At 40.2% G+C, this 19,222-nt stretch overlaps 1 protein-coding gene across 1 annotated transcript in view; it reads left to right on the top strand.

Annotated features, from left to right (window-relative positions):
• Window positions 1–19,222, top strand: part of LOC120558554 (secretory phospholipase A2 receptor-like) — a 44,647-nt gene that overhangs the window by 4,459 nt on the left and 20,966 nt on the right. Inside the window, exons 2-4 of the mRNA XM_039799601.1 lie at window positions 1,192–1,382; window positions 13,686–13,911; window positions 14,996–15,331. Coding sequence (XP_039655535.1) covers window positions 1,192–1,382; window positions 13,686–13,911; window positions 14,996–15,331 — 753 coding nt within the window. The remainder of the gene's footprint in view (window positions 1–1,191; window positions 1,383–13,685; window positions 13,912–14,995; window positions 15,332–19,222) is intronic.

Here is a 19,222-nt window from a genome sequence, read left to right as displayed (position 1 = left end):
GTGGACTTGTCTAACTCTGGGGGTTACGGTGAATAAGATAAATTCCCAATAAGTCGGCGTGTTCCTTTAACAAATGAAGGTCAGTCAGTCCGGAAAATTGTGAAAACTTTGAATGTGTCCCCAAGTGCAGTCGCAAAAACCATCAAGCACTACAACGAAACTGGCTCACATGAGGACCGTCCCAGGAAAGGAAGACCGAGAGTCACCTCTGCTGCTGAGGATAAGTTCATCTGAGTCACCAGCCTCAGAAATCCCAAGTTAACAGCAGCTCAGATTAGAGACCAGATGAATGCCACACAGAGCTCTAGCAGCAGACACATCTCTAGAACAACTGTTAAGAGGAGACTGAATCAGGCCTTCATGGTCAAGTAGCTGCTAGGAAACCACTGCTAAGGAGAGGCAACAAGCAGAAGAGATTTGTTTGGGCCAAGAAACACAAGGAATGGACATTAGACCAGTGGAAATCTGTGCTTTGGTCTGATGAGTCCAAATTTGAGATCTTTGGTTCTAACCATCGTGTGTTTGTGCGACGCAGAAAAGGTGAACGGATGGATTCTGTACATATATATATATATGGTGTTCATTGAAGCATTGGATGAGATAATGTATGATTATGTTTCAATGTAGGTTAACTGTATGTTTATTGTGTGTTTATGCGCAATGTGTCGCCATTTCGTTTCTCTCGAATGCCAAGATGAATTTGTCCTATAGGAGACAATTAATTAACTTAACCTAACATACACATGTACACACACACACACACAGATGAAAACACACACACACCCCCGCACACACAAACACACAAACACAGACACAAACACACAGATACACACAAAACATACACCCACACACACACACACACACACACACACACACACACACACCCAGACGAACACATATGTGTGTGTGTGTGTGTGTGTGTGTGTATGTGTGTGTCTGTGTTTGTGGGTGTGTTCGTCTGTGTCTGTGTGTGTTTGTTTATGTGTGTGTGTGTGTTTGTCTGTCATGTATGTGTGTGTGGGTGTGCTCGTCACACAAAGACACACACATACACAGACACACACACACATAAACGAACACACCCAGACGAACACACACACAGGCGCTGTTGGTGTAACTGAAATATAACATTGTGTATTAATATAGTATAAAAATTTAAAATCTGCTCTATATGTGTGTGTGTCCCTACAGGGCTGAGTGCTGTCTCATCAGCTGCTGGACTTCAGTACTATTTTGTTTATGACAGGAAGAACTTTACTGAAGCCCAAAGATACTGCAGAGAGAAACACACAGACCTGGTCACTGTAGACAGCATGGAGGTTATGAAGATCCTGACCAACACGGCAGATTTAGACAACATGTTCTACTCCAACAACAGCTACGTGAGTTCACTTTTCTCTCTTTCATCTCAAAGTCTTTCTGACAGCAGGTTTGAAACCCTCCATAGGAACTAATAACTAGATGTAGAGCAGGAAGAAGTAGAATATTTATCTTTGAAATGTAGTAGAAGTCTAAAGTGTTTGAGTTTAACCTTCAGCAGACAGTAGCCGAGTTTATATTCACATGTTTTCATGTGAATTAAGTGAAATTGAATAAATGAATATTGGCTCAAAGTTTATACGTTTGATCTCTTCGGATTTCTCTTAATCGGTAAACGGCGTATGTGATAAACGCTGATGGTGTAGTGGAAGTTTCCTTTGCAGCAGGGGGAAGAGTTTTCAGAGTTTAGTAAATTAAAACAAATAAGACAGACTGAGACTAAAACCAAGTTGGGTTTTTGTATTTTATTAAAAAAGATATATTTGCAAATATAAGAGCAACATGATTTCACAAAGGGCACAGCAGCCCAGTGTGGAGTCAGTTCCTCTAATGAGTGAACAGAACACCAGGCTTATATGCATCTTCAGAGGGACAGCACACACGCACTTGGATTGGTATGACGCTATAATTTTTACATGCAATCTGATACACATGAAGACAATCAGAGAAATACAAGAGACATCTTGGAGTCATCTCACCTCCTCCTCCCGGTACGACTTTCACCCCCCAGTTACATCTTAACTGGCATGGGAAAACATGAGATAGTTTTAGGGTGACCTTGTCCCTTTATCGGTTCAGGCTAACAGTGCTCATATAATGTTCCAGACTGGATGTCTCACTAAGTTAGAATCAAAATCTACATGTGGGAAATGAGATAGACTCTTTCAGCATTTGTGAGAGAATTAAAGTAGAAATAAAACATAAAAATATAAGGAATTATGCTTAAATGTAATTTCGCCCATTACATTCCACCCTTTTGATTACAACCTAATCACAATACACAAATTACTTTTATGATTATATCTATTTTTACAAATAGCGTCTTCCATGTTCTGCTATTGTCAGAGGTTCGTCCACTAGCACTTGACAAATTGTTGGAAACAATCTTTACCATTGTTTCGTGTGTGTGTGTGTGTGTGTGTGTGTGTGTGTGTGTGTGTGTGTGTGTGTGTGTGTGTGTGGTCCCCTTCTTGGCTGTTTTGAGCCTCTGTAAGAAGAAGCATTTAAACACACTGCTTTTCAAAGTTTGATCTATGTCATCATTGATTCAAAAATATTGCTTAAATGGGGTTAGTCAATTAAACAAGGTTCATACAGATAGTTATAGTAAACATTTTCTGTTACCACCAATATTCCATTAAAAATATGTACTTAAGGTACAAAAAATCAGCAATATCGAAAAGTCCTTAAATGTTTTGAAACTGGAAATGATCAAAGCAGTTTTCTGTCAATCAACTAATTGATTTAGCAACTAATCATTTCAGTTGGACTTGTAGGCCTATATATTGGTCGGGCAGTTTGATGACAATAAAACATTATATTTCATAAACATATGTTTTGTGTACAAAAATCCTAATTCTTTTTAACCCAAATATGTCAGATTACAAATAGCATCTGTAAGCATTTGACAAAATTCTGATACTAACTTTTTTGTCTTTGAAATCCAAAAACCAACTGTTATAACCTATATGACATACGATTTTATTTAGCCCCCACTGGGGAAATTCCCTCCAGATAAAAGCAAGAAGTTGATCAAATATAATTGACTTCTGATTTAAAATAACTGTTAAATGTAACTCCTATACATTCCATCAATAGGAAACCTATTGTCCTAATTCAAAAGTACATTTAGCTCTATAGCACCAGCAGGAACTGGCCTGAAAGGCAACTTCTTGTTTTTTCTAAACTTTTAGGTATTTGAGTCAATTCAAGTTTTTATGTTGGTGTGCTGAAGGCTCAGAGACAGAAGGTCTTGTGGCAGACTCCTCCTCGCTGGACACGCCTGCTGTAACCTGAACCAGTCTCTCATAGACTGGCATCCTGTCATTCTTTGCATTTCTCTATCTCTCTAAAGCTCTTGTTTCTTCTAAGCTTTTCCTGACTGAATTGTTATCCCTTCTATTTATAAAGTATACTAGTATATATATATATATATATATATATATATATTATCTTTATAGTATAAAAGTATTATCTTTTACTTGTTTACAAGTTTTATCTTTAACTTATATATTACTTTTCGTGTAAACATAGATATGAGAGTAAATATTAAATGGATATGTGTATACCATTGTCTCAGTACATTACTCATAATGTACATCATTAAGCAGTCACATCAACATTCAACATTTTCATTTAGATGTTTAGTCTTAATCATATCTCCAAGTTGTTGATACATTTAATCGTCATGGTTTCAAACCCCATCTCAACACTTACACAAACCTTACACAACTTACACAGGTCTAGGAAGTCTTTGAATGGATTATTTATGCCTGTATTTACCCAAAAATAGTTTACAGATGTTTATGTCAGACTTTACCTAAAGCCAAAATTATTTCTATCAACTTTTCATCAGTCCAATTCAGATTCGAACAATGAAATGTACTTTAAACGTTTCCTGACACACCAACTGAATACTTATCTTAAAAGTAAAAATAAGTACTTCTAATTATCTTCTCCTAACAGTGTGTGTATTTTCAGAATGTGAGTCTGTGTGCTACTTAACTTCACAATGTGTCAGAGCAGAACGGTCTCTCGCTCCCCCCCTCCTTCTCTCAGTCCGTCTGCTGGTCCGTACCTCCAGACAGTTTTTACTGGTCCTACAGCTGGAGGGGACACGAATATGGTGTATCTGGTGGGTGCATCTCAACCAAGTCCAATGTGTGGAGGTGCTGTAAACAAAATCTCAAAAGGGTGACAGGTTAAGTCACTTGCGCGTGCACATTTTATACCTCAGTACAATAAGCAGAGCTCCTGTCAAATGTAGGCATGTTGCATTTTGAATGCAAACCACTATACTTGAGATTTTGGTTGGAATTCTCCATTTTGGAATTATTTCAGTAAGTAGGGCTTTGGCTCCTACACTGGCTGACAGTAGTCCTGATCCAAAAAGAAATCATTTGTGAACCAATGTTGTTTCACCATTGTGAAACAATTGTTTTTCCCTCAATTGTATTTCCATCATACTAATCACCCCCCCCCCTTTTTACACCTGGTTTTAACCCATGTGTACTTTGCCAAAATAGGAAAGAAAAGCTGGATAGCCTTCTGTTTACTGCTTGTACTGAGAGATGAGATGGCAGTGGTACAAATCGGATAGCATCAGAAACACCTACAACAGAGAAGCCCACACGGTTAGGCCACTGCTAGAGTCTCTGGAAGAAGAACTGTTAACCTAAAAAAATGAAATCAGGGTTAGTGAGAGGTGTGTCAGAGAGGTCAGGTCATGGTATTCAGACCACCTGTAACTCTGCAACCCAATTGTTTCTCTCTGTCAGCTGGTGTGTGGAGAAGAAAATCAGGGTTAAATACTGTTAGAGTGACATTTTGCAATCTAACAGAGTAGTAATATCTAAGGTACCTGGCCACAGATAAATAGAGTTTTTCATTCTGTTCCCACAAAATGTGTGACACAGAATGTGGAACAGGGCGTATTTAATGCTTCGAGCGGCAGAATCAAGTTTAGCAGAGAAATTTGCAACCGGACAGAGTTTTTTTGCGGTGGTGTTGCAGCAACACAGAGCCACGCAGCTCTTGTGCTTATCAACGGTCTGCATCAACTGTTTTTAGGGATCTGGCAGTCCCAGCGTAAGACTGCCGAGCCAGTTTCATATTTACGAACACTTCATTAGCTTCGGCAGAAAAAAGTCTTACAGTGACATCAGGAACGTGTACAGAAATTTTACGTGACAGGCTCAAGTAAAAAATCCTAATCATTAACACTAAACTGAAAAAGTTGCTATTCTGTTCATTTTACATGAAAACAGCACTGCACCAAAAAACTCTCTCTCGAGGAAGGAAAAAGCAGATGCAGCTTTGAGATATGTAGAAAAAACACAAGCTGGGCACTTTAAAAAACTATATTGGTTGTCAGTCAAGCTACAACACAGTCAGTATCAGTCCAAATCAGATGTGAGGTTGTCAAACTGTCATCATGTCGCTAAAGAACCGTTTTGAGCATTCTTCATCAGGCCCTGTAGTAACAGGAGCTGTGTAGTTCAGGTTGTCAGGTTTCATGCAGTCAGAGGCAGGGCTGATTACAGACGCTGCCTCAGTGAGGTCATTTTAGCCACACTGTGATTAACAAATGTGGTTTTGTTAGATGCATCATTACAAGAAACTCTCAATCCGTCAGGTGTTGAGGTTAAGCCAATGTTAAAAGTGCACATTAAATCACTACCTGAGCAAAATAAGTGGACATAAACCAGACCCCAAAAAAAGTTTCCCATGTATATGAGAAAGGAACAGAAAATTGTTCTCTTACTGTTTAACCTGTATTCCCAGTTGACCAAATAGAATGACCACTGAGCTTCAGTGTCAAATCTTTAGCTCTAATAATCAAGTTATGTGAGTGGAACCCCTTTAACTTTACACTCAGTAGTAGGCATCTTCTTCTTGGTTTCAGAAGATAACATACTATAATGGTTTAACTGATTAGATTCTTTTTCAGAACTTTCTAACCTATCAATTGTCCCTAAATAGCAAAAAAAAAAACAGTGTATCAGTGCCAAGCATTTCTTCATTGCATGAAGCGAGTGTGTGTGTGGTAGCACTACCTTCTTCATCAGCTTTTGGACTCAGTCAAACAGAGGGACAGGTGTTGTTCTCTGTCTGAGGTGTTTTTTTCTTTTTCTTCAGGCAGTTACATACCCAATGTCCAAAGTCCTTGCAGTACCAACACTGGTCTGGGTTGTTGGGCTCACCATTTTGCCCACGGTACCCGCCTCGGCCTCTTCTGGCTCGACCACGTCCTTTGTGGGAGCGGCCTTTTTCGGGTCCGCACTCCATATGTTGCCACCAGCCTGTTGTAACATGCAGACAAACGCTTCAAACATGGTTTTCTCACGTACTCGTTGGTCTTTCCACCCGATGCAGAGAGTTGAGTCCGTGTCCTCTTCGTCCCTCCGTTTCTCCAGCTTGTCTTCCTGATTTTTAGAGAAAGCTCAGAACATGGGCTTTGGTTAGAACTGATGAAGAGGTTATTGGTGTATGTGTGTTTTTGCATTCTTTCCCTGAAAACATTGTTTGTTTTTCCTGTACTCAGTAGCTTTAAATCCTCTTAATTTTGTCTTTTTCATTAGTTTTTTTTCTCTTGTTCCACTAATTCCTGTTTTAACAATTTGAGTTTGTATGTGCTAAAAGACCCATTTTCAGGAAAACTGTAAGTTTTGGACCAATACGGCAGACACTCCAAACTTTTTGAGTCGTATTTTCGCACCATGTCATCCACCACAGTTCCCCTAGGGATGTGTGACCCGGATCTGCCCGATCCGTTACCCATTTTACTGGGAAGAAGTACTTCTATCCTACTTACAATCGTCACTGTAAGGCCCGGTTTCTATCTTATTTCGGAAAAACCCAAGCACGAAAAAACCTAACAGTTTCTGAAAAACTGTTTATTAGATTTACTTCAAAACCTAATTAGATTTGTCCCCCAAAAATCTATAAAGTAAAGTCACACCCGTGTGGATCAGTTTTATGGTGCCAAAACACTGCTAGAACGATCACAATTATGTATTTACACAAACATAAAAAACTAGGCCTACCAAAAATGAATACAAACAACCCCAAAGTGGTTATCCTATTTTAGTGTCAGTATTTGTTTCTGGAAGTTTTACTTCAGCCAATTCAAATTACTCTGAATTTAATTTAAATTAGAGTATGATCTTACCCTGCTGCGTGGAATTGCTTCCGTCTTAATAGATCAGTGTTGGGTCAGTAGAGTCCTCCGTGGTTTCTGATCCTCTCTCTCTGAATGCTTTTCGGGCGAGGTAGAGGCGAAGATCGTTGGATCTCGGATCGCGAGTCCTCGGTCAACCACGGAGTCTCTTTTATCTGACCCCCGCACATGATCTCCCATCTCGTCGCCATGTTTGTCGTGGAAGTTTTCTTTGCAGCAGGGAGTAAGTTTTCAGAGTTTAGTAAATTGAAACAAATAAGACAGACTGAGACTAAAACCAAGTTGGGTTTTTGTATTTTATTAAAAAAGATATATTTGCAAATATAGGAGCAATATGATTTCACAAAGGGCACAGCAGCCCAGTGTGGAGTCAGTTTCTCAAATGAGTGAACAGAACACCAGGCTTATATGCATCTTCAGAGTGACAGCACACACACACTTGGATTATTATGACGCTACAGTTCTTACAGGCAATCTGATACACATGAAGACAATCAGAGAAATACAAGAGACATCTCGGAGCCATCTCACCTCCTCCTCCCGTACGACTTTCACCCCCCAGTTACATCTTAACTGGCATGGGAAAACATGAGAGTTTTAGGGTGACCTTGTACCTTTATCGGTTCAGGCTAACAGTGCTCATATAATGTTCCAGACTGGATGTCTCACAAAGTTTAGAATCAAAATATGCATGTGGGAAATGAGATAGACTCTTTCAGCATTTGTGAGAGAATTAAAGTAGAAATAAAACATAAAAATATTAGGAATTATGCTTAAATGTAATTTTCCCATTACAATGGAAACATTATTTGCCGAATAAATAATGAATTGTGATTACGTTTTAGGCCATTTTATGGTTAAACAGACGCACCTGTACAGGTCAGAAGTGGTGAAGACCGCGCGCCCAATGTGCACTACCGGGAGTAATGTTACCGCGCAAATGTTCCTTATCGTGCAACGAGGGTCTACTACAGCCTGTAGTGATTGATGGCCAGCCTCAAATTAACTTCACATAAACATTTGAATATATATGTACTCAGAACGAAGGCTGTGGATGTTGTTCACCATCATTTGAACATAACAAACAGATGTTTTGAAGTCCAGTTTTTTTTATTTTATTTATTATTGTACCTTACTTAACCAGATAAGTCAATCGACAATCAATTCTTATTTACATGACGACCTGGCCAAGAGGCAACAATAGAAGCAAGTCGATACAAGACATTAAGGTGCTCTAAGTGATGTCACGCGTTTTTTAGGCTACAACATTTTTCATCACATACAGCAAACTTCACTATCTGCTAGCTGTCTGTCCCCTGAACACACTGCAAAAACATCTCCTCACTATCCAACACAGTCTCGCTCCCTACTCGTCAAATGTATGACGCATGGTCAAGGACCCTGGCGTCAGGTTTCAACCAAAGAGGGGTACCCTTGGTGTTATTTTTGACGAGGCGGTCCGTCAGATAGACATTCATGTTATTCCCTCACCGTCAAATACCGACGAAAGAAAAAAACACGCCCCGCCCCTTAACTCGAAATCTGTGACAGTTATTATTGGTATTTTTAGCCCAATAACCGCTGTTTTAATCAACATTATTCACGAGATATTATCATGGTTTATATGTATTTATTTTAATGTTATTATTTCGGTCTATTTCGGCCAGGGAAGCTGGGTTGCTTTTTTGTTGATTTATATTTTTTAAACTATAACGTTACATCTATCAACATTTATTTAGATGTTATCATGGTATTAATTTCTTTATTTTAATAATATTATTTCGGTCTTATTACCTGGGACATTTCTAGGGAGGCCCGTGCCTCCCTAGAAATGTCCCTGGCCACCCCTGTGGCCCCCCCGTGCTGACCAAATAAAAAGATTATTGATTTATTATGATTTTACATGCGAGCGCCAAAAGCGCAACGTTCTACACGGGTAAATTAGAGCGCTGCTCCCAAATACTGTAGCCTGCCTTCCACGCCCACATGTGGTGCTGCTCGTTGAATGAGACATACTCTTGGAGAGAGGAGCTACGGTTTCTCCTGTTGTAAGAGTCGAAGGTAAGCAAAACAATTTCATCTCGTAAGTGACTTGTTGTTTTTGCACATAACCGTGTTCCTTTTGTTCCTCACATTGATAATGAAATCACGTTTGTAAATGTCTGGTCTCGATGTGTTTAGAAAGTTAATCATATTTAAGCAAACTCATCGAAGCAGAAGCAAATATCCAAATGTCAGTCTCCTTGCTAGGTCTACACAATGCTGTGATGTAAACCACGGAACTTCATCCCTCTTGGCTGTTGCATCGCGATAATAAATACATTTGAGTAAAGTAATCAACAGGTTATCTGTCAGTGTTAAGTAGGGAGGGATGGTTAGGCAACGAAATGTAATGCATACCCCTATGTTTTTCTTCTTCTAAAAGTTATCATGAAACGAGGAAGGGACATATCGTCTTTTTATTTTGCCCCAGTAAACAAAAAAGTGAGAAAAACAGCAGTGAGAAACAAATGAAGGTGTTGAAGAGCAGGAAGAGGGAGAGCCAGAGGAGTCGGTGGAGGATGGAGAGAGGGCATGTGATGAAAGTGAGGGCTCTGACACCGAGGGAAATTCCAGAGGGTGAGGAGGATGAAGAAGAGGGTGAGGAAGATGAAAACCTACAGGGACAGAGAGGAGAACAGCCAGGGGGACAGCAAGTGGATCCATATGGATCAAGTACTGCACCATCAGGTTTTTGATGAAGAAGGTTCTTACTATTTGAAAAGTAGTGCAATTACAATTTAATCGTACGCCTACTGTGTGTCCTTAAAATGCTTTCTGCTGTAAACTCTTTTTTTGTGTCAGTGTGACTCGGTTTCTTTTTTCAAGTAAATACTTGGCCCCCATTTTGAAATACATGCATACAGCGGTATGCATACGTTTTTAGAAACCCATGCTAATGTTGACTAAAAAGAGGAATTAAAAAATCTGCCACCCTAAAAGAAAGCCTTGCCACCCCTGCTGCCACCCCAGTTGGCAGCAACGAATTACGGTAAAAGTTATGGCCAATTTTACAATTTACGAGCGTGCATCTCCAATGTCCGACTGCAGTGAATGCAGCATAAGATGACGCCAGAGCGGAGAGAGCGGTTTGTTTGGAAAACTGAGCGGCGCGAAGCGAGGGAGCCAGGAGTCAAAGGAATGGAGACACAGGAGGAAAGAGGTCAAAACGGATTAACTATCTATCCAGAAATGAAATTATAACGAAAGCACAGTGCTAGCATAGTGGCGATGCTGATTTTGAGATGATAAAAATCAGGTTGAAGAACGTTATTTCACCAACTATACAATGTTACTTAGGGTCTGACGTTTGTTCTGTGTAAAGTAGGCTACAAAAGCTAATATTGATTCAACGTCTGTCAAGGAAAACATCGTTACTTTGAATCTTACAGACATGAAGAGGAAAGGTAGCATATTCAGTTTTGTCTCCAAAAAAAAAGAGAGAAAAAAAAGAGAGAAATAGAAAATGAACAAGTGAGCAAGGTAGATGGAGAAGATGAGGTGAAAGGGAGAGAAGAAAGAAGTGGAAGGAGAGAGAGAAGAGGTGGAAGGAGATAGAAAAGAGGTGTGGAAGGAGAGAGAGAAAAGAGGTGGAAGGAGAGAGAAAAGGGGTGGAAGGAGAGAGAAAAGAGGTGGAAGGAGAGAGAAAAGGGCATCAGAAACGTGACAGAGACAGAATACAAGGCCAAGGCGACCAGGGACAGGAGGAGGTGGGAGAAGACCACAGCGGTGAAGATATGGAGGGAGAGCATCACCAAGATGAGGAGGAGGGAGAAAGAGAAGAGGAGGAGGGAGAAAGAGAAGAGGAGGAGGGAGAAAGAGAAGAGGAGGAGGGAGAAAGCGAGAGACAAGAGAAGGTGCAGGGCTCAGACAGTGAAAGGGAAAGCAGAGTGCCTGGGGGGGCCATCAGCAACCATCTCCAGTCAAGCTGGTCCACACGGTATGGAAACTGTTGATGCATAGTATATACTAAGTATATACATACTAAGTTAGATATGAATAAGAACAACAAATGACAAAGCTTAAATATGAATAATTAGGGAAAGTTGTCAGTGTGAAAGTGTGATGAGATGCGGAGATGAGTTTTTATATTTTGTGTAGAATGTATTTTAGATCTATTGCTCAGATTAAATATAAAAAATAAAACATATATATAAATAAAACAAAAAATAAACAAATGAACCTAAAAATCCTCTCCCAGGCTAAAATGTTAGTGTGTTAACCCAGTCTGATGGTTCTAACTAATCAATGACAGTTCCTAATCTTGTACAAATGCTGCCTGCATCGCTTCCTCTCTGACACAGTCCAAAACAGTTTGCTTCCCCTCTCACACATCTGCCTCTCATCACCTGGGTCTTAACTTAATGCCTTTCCTGTGATAATGCCCCTTACTTCTATCATACTTCTATATCTCCTATTAAGTGAGATCACATTGTACGGTCACTTATTCCTAATATGAACTGTTTCAAATGAAACCTCAAATGCAGGACACTGATTGCATGAGATGAAGTTTGTCTGGATGAGTTTGTAAATGGCAGCCTGTGCCCTTTTGTAGTGTGTATATACTATTTCTCATCAAACTGTGATAACTGATTAAATTCAGTAAATATACGTCTGACATATGTTGCCACCCCTCAACAATTCCTGCCCCCCTCTCGCCACCCCAGAAATATTTTTCTAGATCCGCCCCTGGGTATGGTGAAGGGTATGTGATGATGTGGGGGTATCCTCATTTTTTTTTTAAATTAAGGCATTAAGATTTTTTTTTTTAGTCAACTTTAGCATGGGTGTCTAAACTCATGCATACCACTGTAAGTAAATAAATGTTGTAGTTGTGCCCTATGTTTACTGTCCATCTTTCTACAGATAGCAGCAAGTCCAAGAATGATGTACCAGTACAGCCCAACTTGAATATATTTCCAACCATTTTGATGGGGGACAGAAGACAGAGCTTCGGGCCAAACTGGTCTAATCTTCATCCATGGCTCGAGTATTCTGTCATGATGGACTCTACATATTGCTATGCATGTAGACATTTTTCATTTTTTATGGCCCTACCTCTCTTGCACCTGCACTCATTCTTGTACAAAATAAATGTTTATATGATTTTAAAGTAAAATAAAGTTTATAATCTTTAAATATCATTTGTTGCCTTTTTTTAATGTGCCCACCTGGTTAAACACTGGCCCCTCCTTGGCCCCCCTAGTAAAATTTGTCTAGAACTGCCACTGCCCCTGAACACACTGTAAAAAACATCTCCTCACTATCTGCTAGCTGCCTGTCCCCTGAACCAACCCGGTCTCACTCGAAAGCGTACAAATAACACGGGTTTACAACCGTGCAATGTGTACGCCAAAGTAAAATTCTTCGTGCATTACATACGCGGAGCGCTCCAATTGAAGTAAGGGAGACCGGTGCGTTTTATATGCACGCAGCTCGCGTCGCCACGTTGTGTGTTATCGCGAGAACAGCGTCACACACAAAAAGATAAATATGGTTGGGTTTAGAAAAATAATGCAGGGAAAGGCTTTAGTAACACAAGAAAGTCACAAAAACACGCTAATAAACGGTTGGGTTTAGGGAAGAAACATTGGGGAAGGCTTAACAAAAAAACACTACAAAGTCGCAAAACGCGCCACATAAACACGCTAATAAACGGCCTGACAAAAGAAAAAACGCATGCTGAAAATCGCCAAACACGGGACTTTAACCCCGGTCTCCGGGGTTAAAGTCCTGTGTTTCGCCCATCCACCCCCCCAACCAACCTCCTTACGCGGTCCCACGTCCCTTTATACTATAAACGCAGCAGTTTCCATTACTGTAATTGGAGCGCTCCACGTATCTACTGTACGCATAATTTTACTTTAGCGTACACATTGCACGTATTTTCACAGGTGTAAACCCGTGTTATTTGTACGCTTTTCAGTGAGAGTGGGCTGCCTGAACACACTGTAAAAAACATCTCCTCACTATCTGCTAGCTGCCTGTCCCCTGAACACACTGTAAAAAACATCTCACTATCTGCTAGCTGTCTGTCCCCTGAAAAGTATAGTGATTTAAAACTACTCCTAGAAGTATACTTTTTTCTAAAACTTACTCAAGTAAATGTAACGGAGTAAATGTAACGGAGTAAATGTAACTCGTTACTACCCACCCCTGAATGCAACTAATGCAGTAAAACAACACTTAAACATCCCAAAACAGTATTTACAACAACAGAGATCTATGTTCTCGAGAAACTGATTGAAAATCAGTTTGAGTGATCAGAAACTATCGCTGGTAATGAGTTATTAAAGGAGGGTAACAGAATGAAGGAGTCGTAGAGGATCAGACTGATAGTATCAAGACTGGAGATGGAAAGATTAGGTAAACATCTGGTCTTCAACAAAAAGCTAGAGCAGAGTCTAATTCTTTATATCACAATCAGAGAGCCTGGATAGGACTGTACAATGACCATGTCCTGGGCAGCTGGAGGTGGTCTCTGTCAGACCCAAGTTTCTACAAACCCGGGGAGACGGAGTTCAGACGATGGGCGGCTGGACGACCAAACGCTGGAGACAGTGGAAAAATCTGCACAGGGATGGGTTCTAATGGACTCTGGTACGACGACAGTTGTGACAACAGCCGTTATCCACTCTGTGCAGATATCAAAGGTGAGAATAATAACTAGTGAAGTTTCCCTTCTCTGCTTCTCTTTGCCTCTTTCTTTTCATTATTCAGGCCTCTGTAGTATCAGTCACTCACTCTGACTAAAAGCAGCTTTCACACAGGTTAGTGCCGTTCAAAGAGCTTTCCAGCTGACTGAGCAGCAGATAATAAGACGGCAGGAATGAGAGCAGTAAAGGTCCTGACCCACCGAGCCGATAATCGGCCGTCTGACGGTCTGGCGAGGTCGGTGACTCCAGTCTGTTTGGTGTGTCCCGTGCCGTCGTCAGTCTGGGGGGCTGTCGGCATTCATTTTGGCCGACCTGACGTGTTCAGTTGGAGGGGGGGGCAGTCGGGACTCACCCGGAAATGGCGAGCGGGATGAGCCTGACTAGAGTCTCTCAAAATCTGATGAAAATCTTTTAAACTGAACTTTGTTGATCTGAAATGAAGACAGATTCAGCAGCTGCACGGCCTATTTCTCTCTTCAAATGTTTTCAGAAACACTTTTCGGTGAACTATTTCAGTACAATATGAGATCGTGTTCTGAACGAGTCGCCATTAATGGCCGGTTGAAAAATCCCAAATCTGGAAGCAGCAGCCAGACCACATGATGCGTTCGTCCAATCAGCTGCTGGTTTTGATTTTTTGGGTGACAATACAGATTAGCGCCGCCTGCTGTTATGGAGACATATTAGGTCTCGTCTCTCCGGTATGTTCTGAGGAACTTTTTGGACCAACTCAGTCCGACTGGCTTTACTGCCGACGGTCGGCCGTCTGGTTGGTGTGTAACGGCCATAAAACAGCTCAGTGGTTCATCAGCATCGCTGTGGAAAGAGATGCAGCGAAGACATATTATATTATAAAGACTGGACTTGTGCATGTTCACGTGCACACATCTTACAATATAAAAAGAACGTGTGTTTAATAACCCTTATAAAATATTCATATGCAGAAAAACAACAATCTGATGTGGTTCTTTATATCTCAGTGGATTTATTTTAGATATTATAAAGACATGAATCACAGATGTGGATGGATGGGAGGTTGTATGTTATGCTGCCTCTACACTTCTCTCTGCTTCATTTTCAGGGTCAAATGTGACGTTTGTCATCGTCATCAATATCCTGACATGGACTGCAGCCCAGAGCTACTGCAGAGCTCACTACACAGACCTGGCCAGTGTGAGGAACATGACAGAGAACCAGAAGGTACAGGCGATGCTTTCAGGAGGAGGTTTATTCTGGATTGGCCTTTTCAGAGACACCTGGAAGTGGTCAGATGGAAGTACCTCCTCATTCAGCTTCTGGAAGAACGGGCAACCTGATAACAAGAACAAGACTTGTGTGTCTGCAGACTTCAGCCAATCAGGAGCCTGGGAGGGCTGGTCCTGTGACATGGAGAGAGCGTTCATTTGCTACGGTCCAGGTGAGTGCTAACCCGGGATTCAAACAGCTTTTACATTTAGATTCAGGTTTTATTATTATTATTTTAAAATAATTGTTTCTTCTGTCTTCTAATATCAGCAACGAATCATATACAAAAACAGAAAGTCGCTTATCTAAATAGCAACCATATGTCTGGCAGGAAGTGATTTTTAACTGTTCAGGGCTTAGCCAAGCTAGCTTTGTGCCTCTATGAATGGCAGTGTATGTCTGTCTGTCTGTCTGTCTGTCGATTCCACCACTCCAAATTTAAAATAATCTCAACAACTAGCATGGCCAGGGGTGCTGCCAGGAATTTTGGACCCCATGACAAAAAATCTAATTGGGCCCCCTCTGCGCAGCTGTTGTCACCACATCTCTAGGACCTAACTGTCCCATCAAAAGCTTTAATTAAAGGCTTGCAACTGTCTTGCTTTTTGTAGTTTAATACTAGTACTAGCACAATATTTACTGCTGGTGACTTGTTAGTTAGTTAGTTTTATTTCTGTGTCATGCCAAACATTTTGGCCCATCCCACATGGGATTACAAGACACCACAAATTTACTTATTTAACAAACATCTTCCTGTCTCATGGACAAATCAGTCGGAGAAATATATGAATACAAATATATACAGTGCCTTGCAAAAGTATTCGGCCCCCTTGAACGTTTCGACCTTTTGCCACATTTCAGGCCTCAAACATAAAGATATAAAACTGTAATTTTTTGTGAAGAATCAACAACAAGTGGGTCCCAATTATGAAGTGGAACGAAATTCATTGGCTATTTCAAACTTTTTTAACAAATAAAAAACTGAAAAGTGGGCAGTAAAATTATTCAGCCCCTTTACTTTCAGTGCAGCAAACTCTCCAGAAGTTCAGTGAGGATCTCTGAATGTCCAATGTTGACCTAAATGACTAATGATGATAAATAGATCCAGCTGTGTGTAATCAAGTTCCGTATAAATGCACCTGCTCTGTGATAGTCTCAGAGGTCCGTAGCGAGAGAGCATCATGAAGAAAAGGAAACACCAGGCAGGTCCGAGATACTGTTGGGAGAAGTTTAAAGCCGGATTTGGATACAAAAGATTTCCCAAGCTTTAAACATCCCAAGGAGCACTGGTGGATAATATTGAAATGGAAGGGTATCAGACCACTACAAATACGAAGACCGCCGCCCTCTAAACTTTCAGCTCATACAATGAGAAGACTGATCAGAGATGCAGCCAAGAGGCCCATGATCACTCTGGATGAACTGCAGAGATCTACAGCTGAGGTGGGAGACTCTGTCCATAGGACAACAATCAGTCGGATACTGCACAAATCTGGCCTTTATGGAAGAGTGGCAAGAAGAAAGCCATTTCTTAAAGATATCCATAAAAGGTGTCGTTTAAAGTTTACCAAAAGCCACCTGGGAGACACACCAAACATGTGGAAGAAGGTGCTGTGGTCAGATGAAACCAAAATCGAACTTTTGGCAACAATGCAAAACGTTATGTTTGGCGTAAAGCAACACAGCTCATCACCCTGAACACACCATCCCCACTGTCAAACATGGTGGTGGCAGCATCATGGTTTGGGCCTGCTTTTCTTCAGCAGGGACAGGGAAGATGGTTAAAATTGATGGGAAGATGGATGGAGCCAAAAAAGGACCATTCTGGAAGAAAACCCTGATGGAGTCTGCAAAAGACCTGAGACTGGGACGGAGATTTGTCTTCCAACAAGACAATGATCCAAAACATAAAGCAAAATCTACAATGGAATGGTTCACAAATAAAATATCCAGGTGTTAGAATGGCCAAGTCAAAGTCCAGACCTGAATCCAATCGAGAATCTGTGGAAAGAACCCAAAACTGCTGTTCACAAACGCTCTCCATCCAACCTCACTGAGCTCGAGCTGTTTTGCAAGGAGGAATGGGCAAAATGTCAGTCTCTCGATGTGCAAAACTGATAGAGACATACCCAGCGCTTACAGCTGTAATGCAGAGAAAAGGTGGCCTACAAAGTATTAACTTAAGGGGCTGAATAATTTTGCACCCAATATTTCAGTTTTTATTTGTTTAAAAGGTTTGAAATATCCAATAAATTTCGTTCCACTTCATGATTGTGTCCCACTTGTTGTTGATTCTTCACAAAAAATTACAGTTTTATATCTTTATGTTTGAGGCCTGAAATGTGGCAAAAGGTCGAAAAGTTCAAGGGGGCCGAATACTTTCGCAAGGCACTGTACATACACACATACACATATGTATATACACGTACACACATACCACACACAAACAACAAATTCTCATCTACAATTCATCTCGATAAAGAGCTTTTTTCCTCTTCTCCCAGGCTTTATCTAGATAATTACCTAATTTATGTTTTATATGTGAACAGCCATCTCAATTTTTGAGTATCATCCATATTTACCAAATCAATCTCTGCTTTTATCCTACAAAACAAAAAAATCACACTGTTCACATTAAAAAGGACAATAGAAAACAAAACACATGATGGGACAGATCCGTTTCTCCTCTTCTACATTAACATATCGTCCTGTTTCAATAGTCAAAGGCAAAACACCAGATCTCACATGAGCACATAAAGATCTTTGCCTTTTTGACAAATTATATACAACATAATTCTCAGTGCCATATTCTGGTTTTATCATTACAAAAATACGCAATTTTGGTTTAGCCCATATAGCGTCGGCCCACTGCTTTTTGTCTTTAGCAAACACAGATTCTTTAAACAAACCAATATTCAGCTTTTCATTATTAAGAAACAACTCACCAAAACCATAATTACAAAAGAATTTGCATATGCGTTAGACCAAAGACCAAGAATGTGTTTATCCCAGAGAAATATTTTCCTTGTCAACCTATTTGCGTCCATATCTAATAGGTGATTCCATAACAGGGCCATACATATCTTCCAGCGACCCTCACATGACTGATTACACCAATCATCAATATAGGAGAGCATCCGCTGCAGATTATCTTCAGGTGGAGACAGTAGTACTATGTCACCCGCGTACAAAAGAATACTTTCATTCATTTCATTTCCACATCTTATCCCACAATTCAATGCTTTAATTTCCTTTGCCAAATCATTTATATAAATTGCAAATAATGTGGGAGAAAACATCGCCCTGTTTTACCCCTGATGATGTTGGAAACCAGTTTGTATGGAGTTCATTCAATCTTACACATGCTATAGGCTTGTGATAAACAGTCTTCAGTGCCATATAAAAATTTCCATTTACCCCATACTCTATAAGCTTATATGCCAACAGATCCCTATTGATCATATCAAAAGCGTTGTGAAAATTGATAAAGCACGAATATGTTGGCTTATTTTCACTTATTTTATTAGTTATAATTGTAGACAATACAAAAATATGATCTAGGCATGATCTTGATTTACGGAACCCATTTTGTTCTTCCACAAGGACCTCTTCTTTCTCTAAATACAACATGAGCCTCTCATTAAGTATTGTAGAATACAGTTTATAAACTGTGCTCATTAGACTAATCCCTCTATAATTTAAAGGCACCCTTGGATTTTCATTTTGGGATTTTGGTATCGGATTAATAATTGATTTAAGACACAGATGGTATTTTGCCGGATTCAAAACATCCTTTAAATAAATCACACAAAATATGAAATAGTTTGGGTGATTTCAGTATTTCATTTGGGATATTTTCAACCCCTGCCGCTTTTCCCAATTTAGCTTTATTAATAGCCATTTGAACTTCTCCTTTTGTAAGACAATTATTAAGATCCTTATTTATTCAATATTCCCCTTTTAAAATGTGGCCCTCTATTACATTTTTCCTCTGACATAAATCCTCGTAGTACCCTCCATCAAAATCAAACGTCTCACAAGAGAAAAGATCTTTAAAGTCTTT

This window comes from Perca fluviatilis, chromosome 5 (genome assembly GCF_010015445.1).
Source record: "Perca fluviatilis chromosome 5, GENO_Pfluv_1.0, whole genome shotgun sequence".
Classification (NCBI taxonomy): Eukaryota; Metazoa; Chordata; class Actinopteri; order Perciformes; family Percidae; genus Perca; species Perca fluviatilis.
The sequence above is the reverse complement of the archived record's forward strand: the minus strand, read 5'-3'. Positions and strand labels throughout refer to the sequence as shown.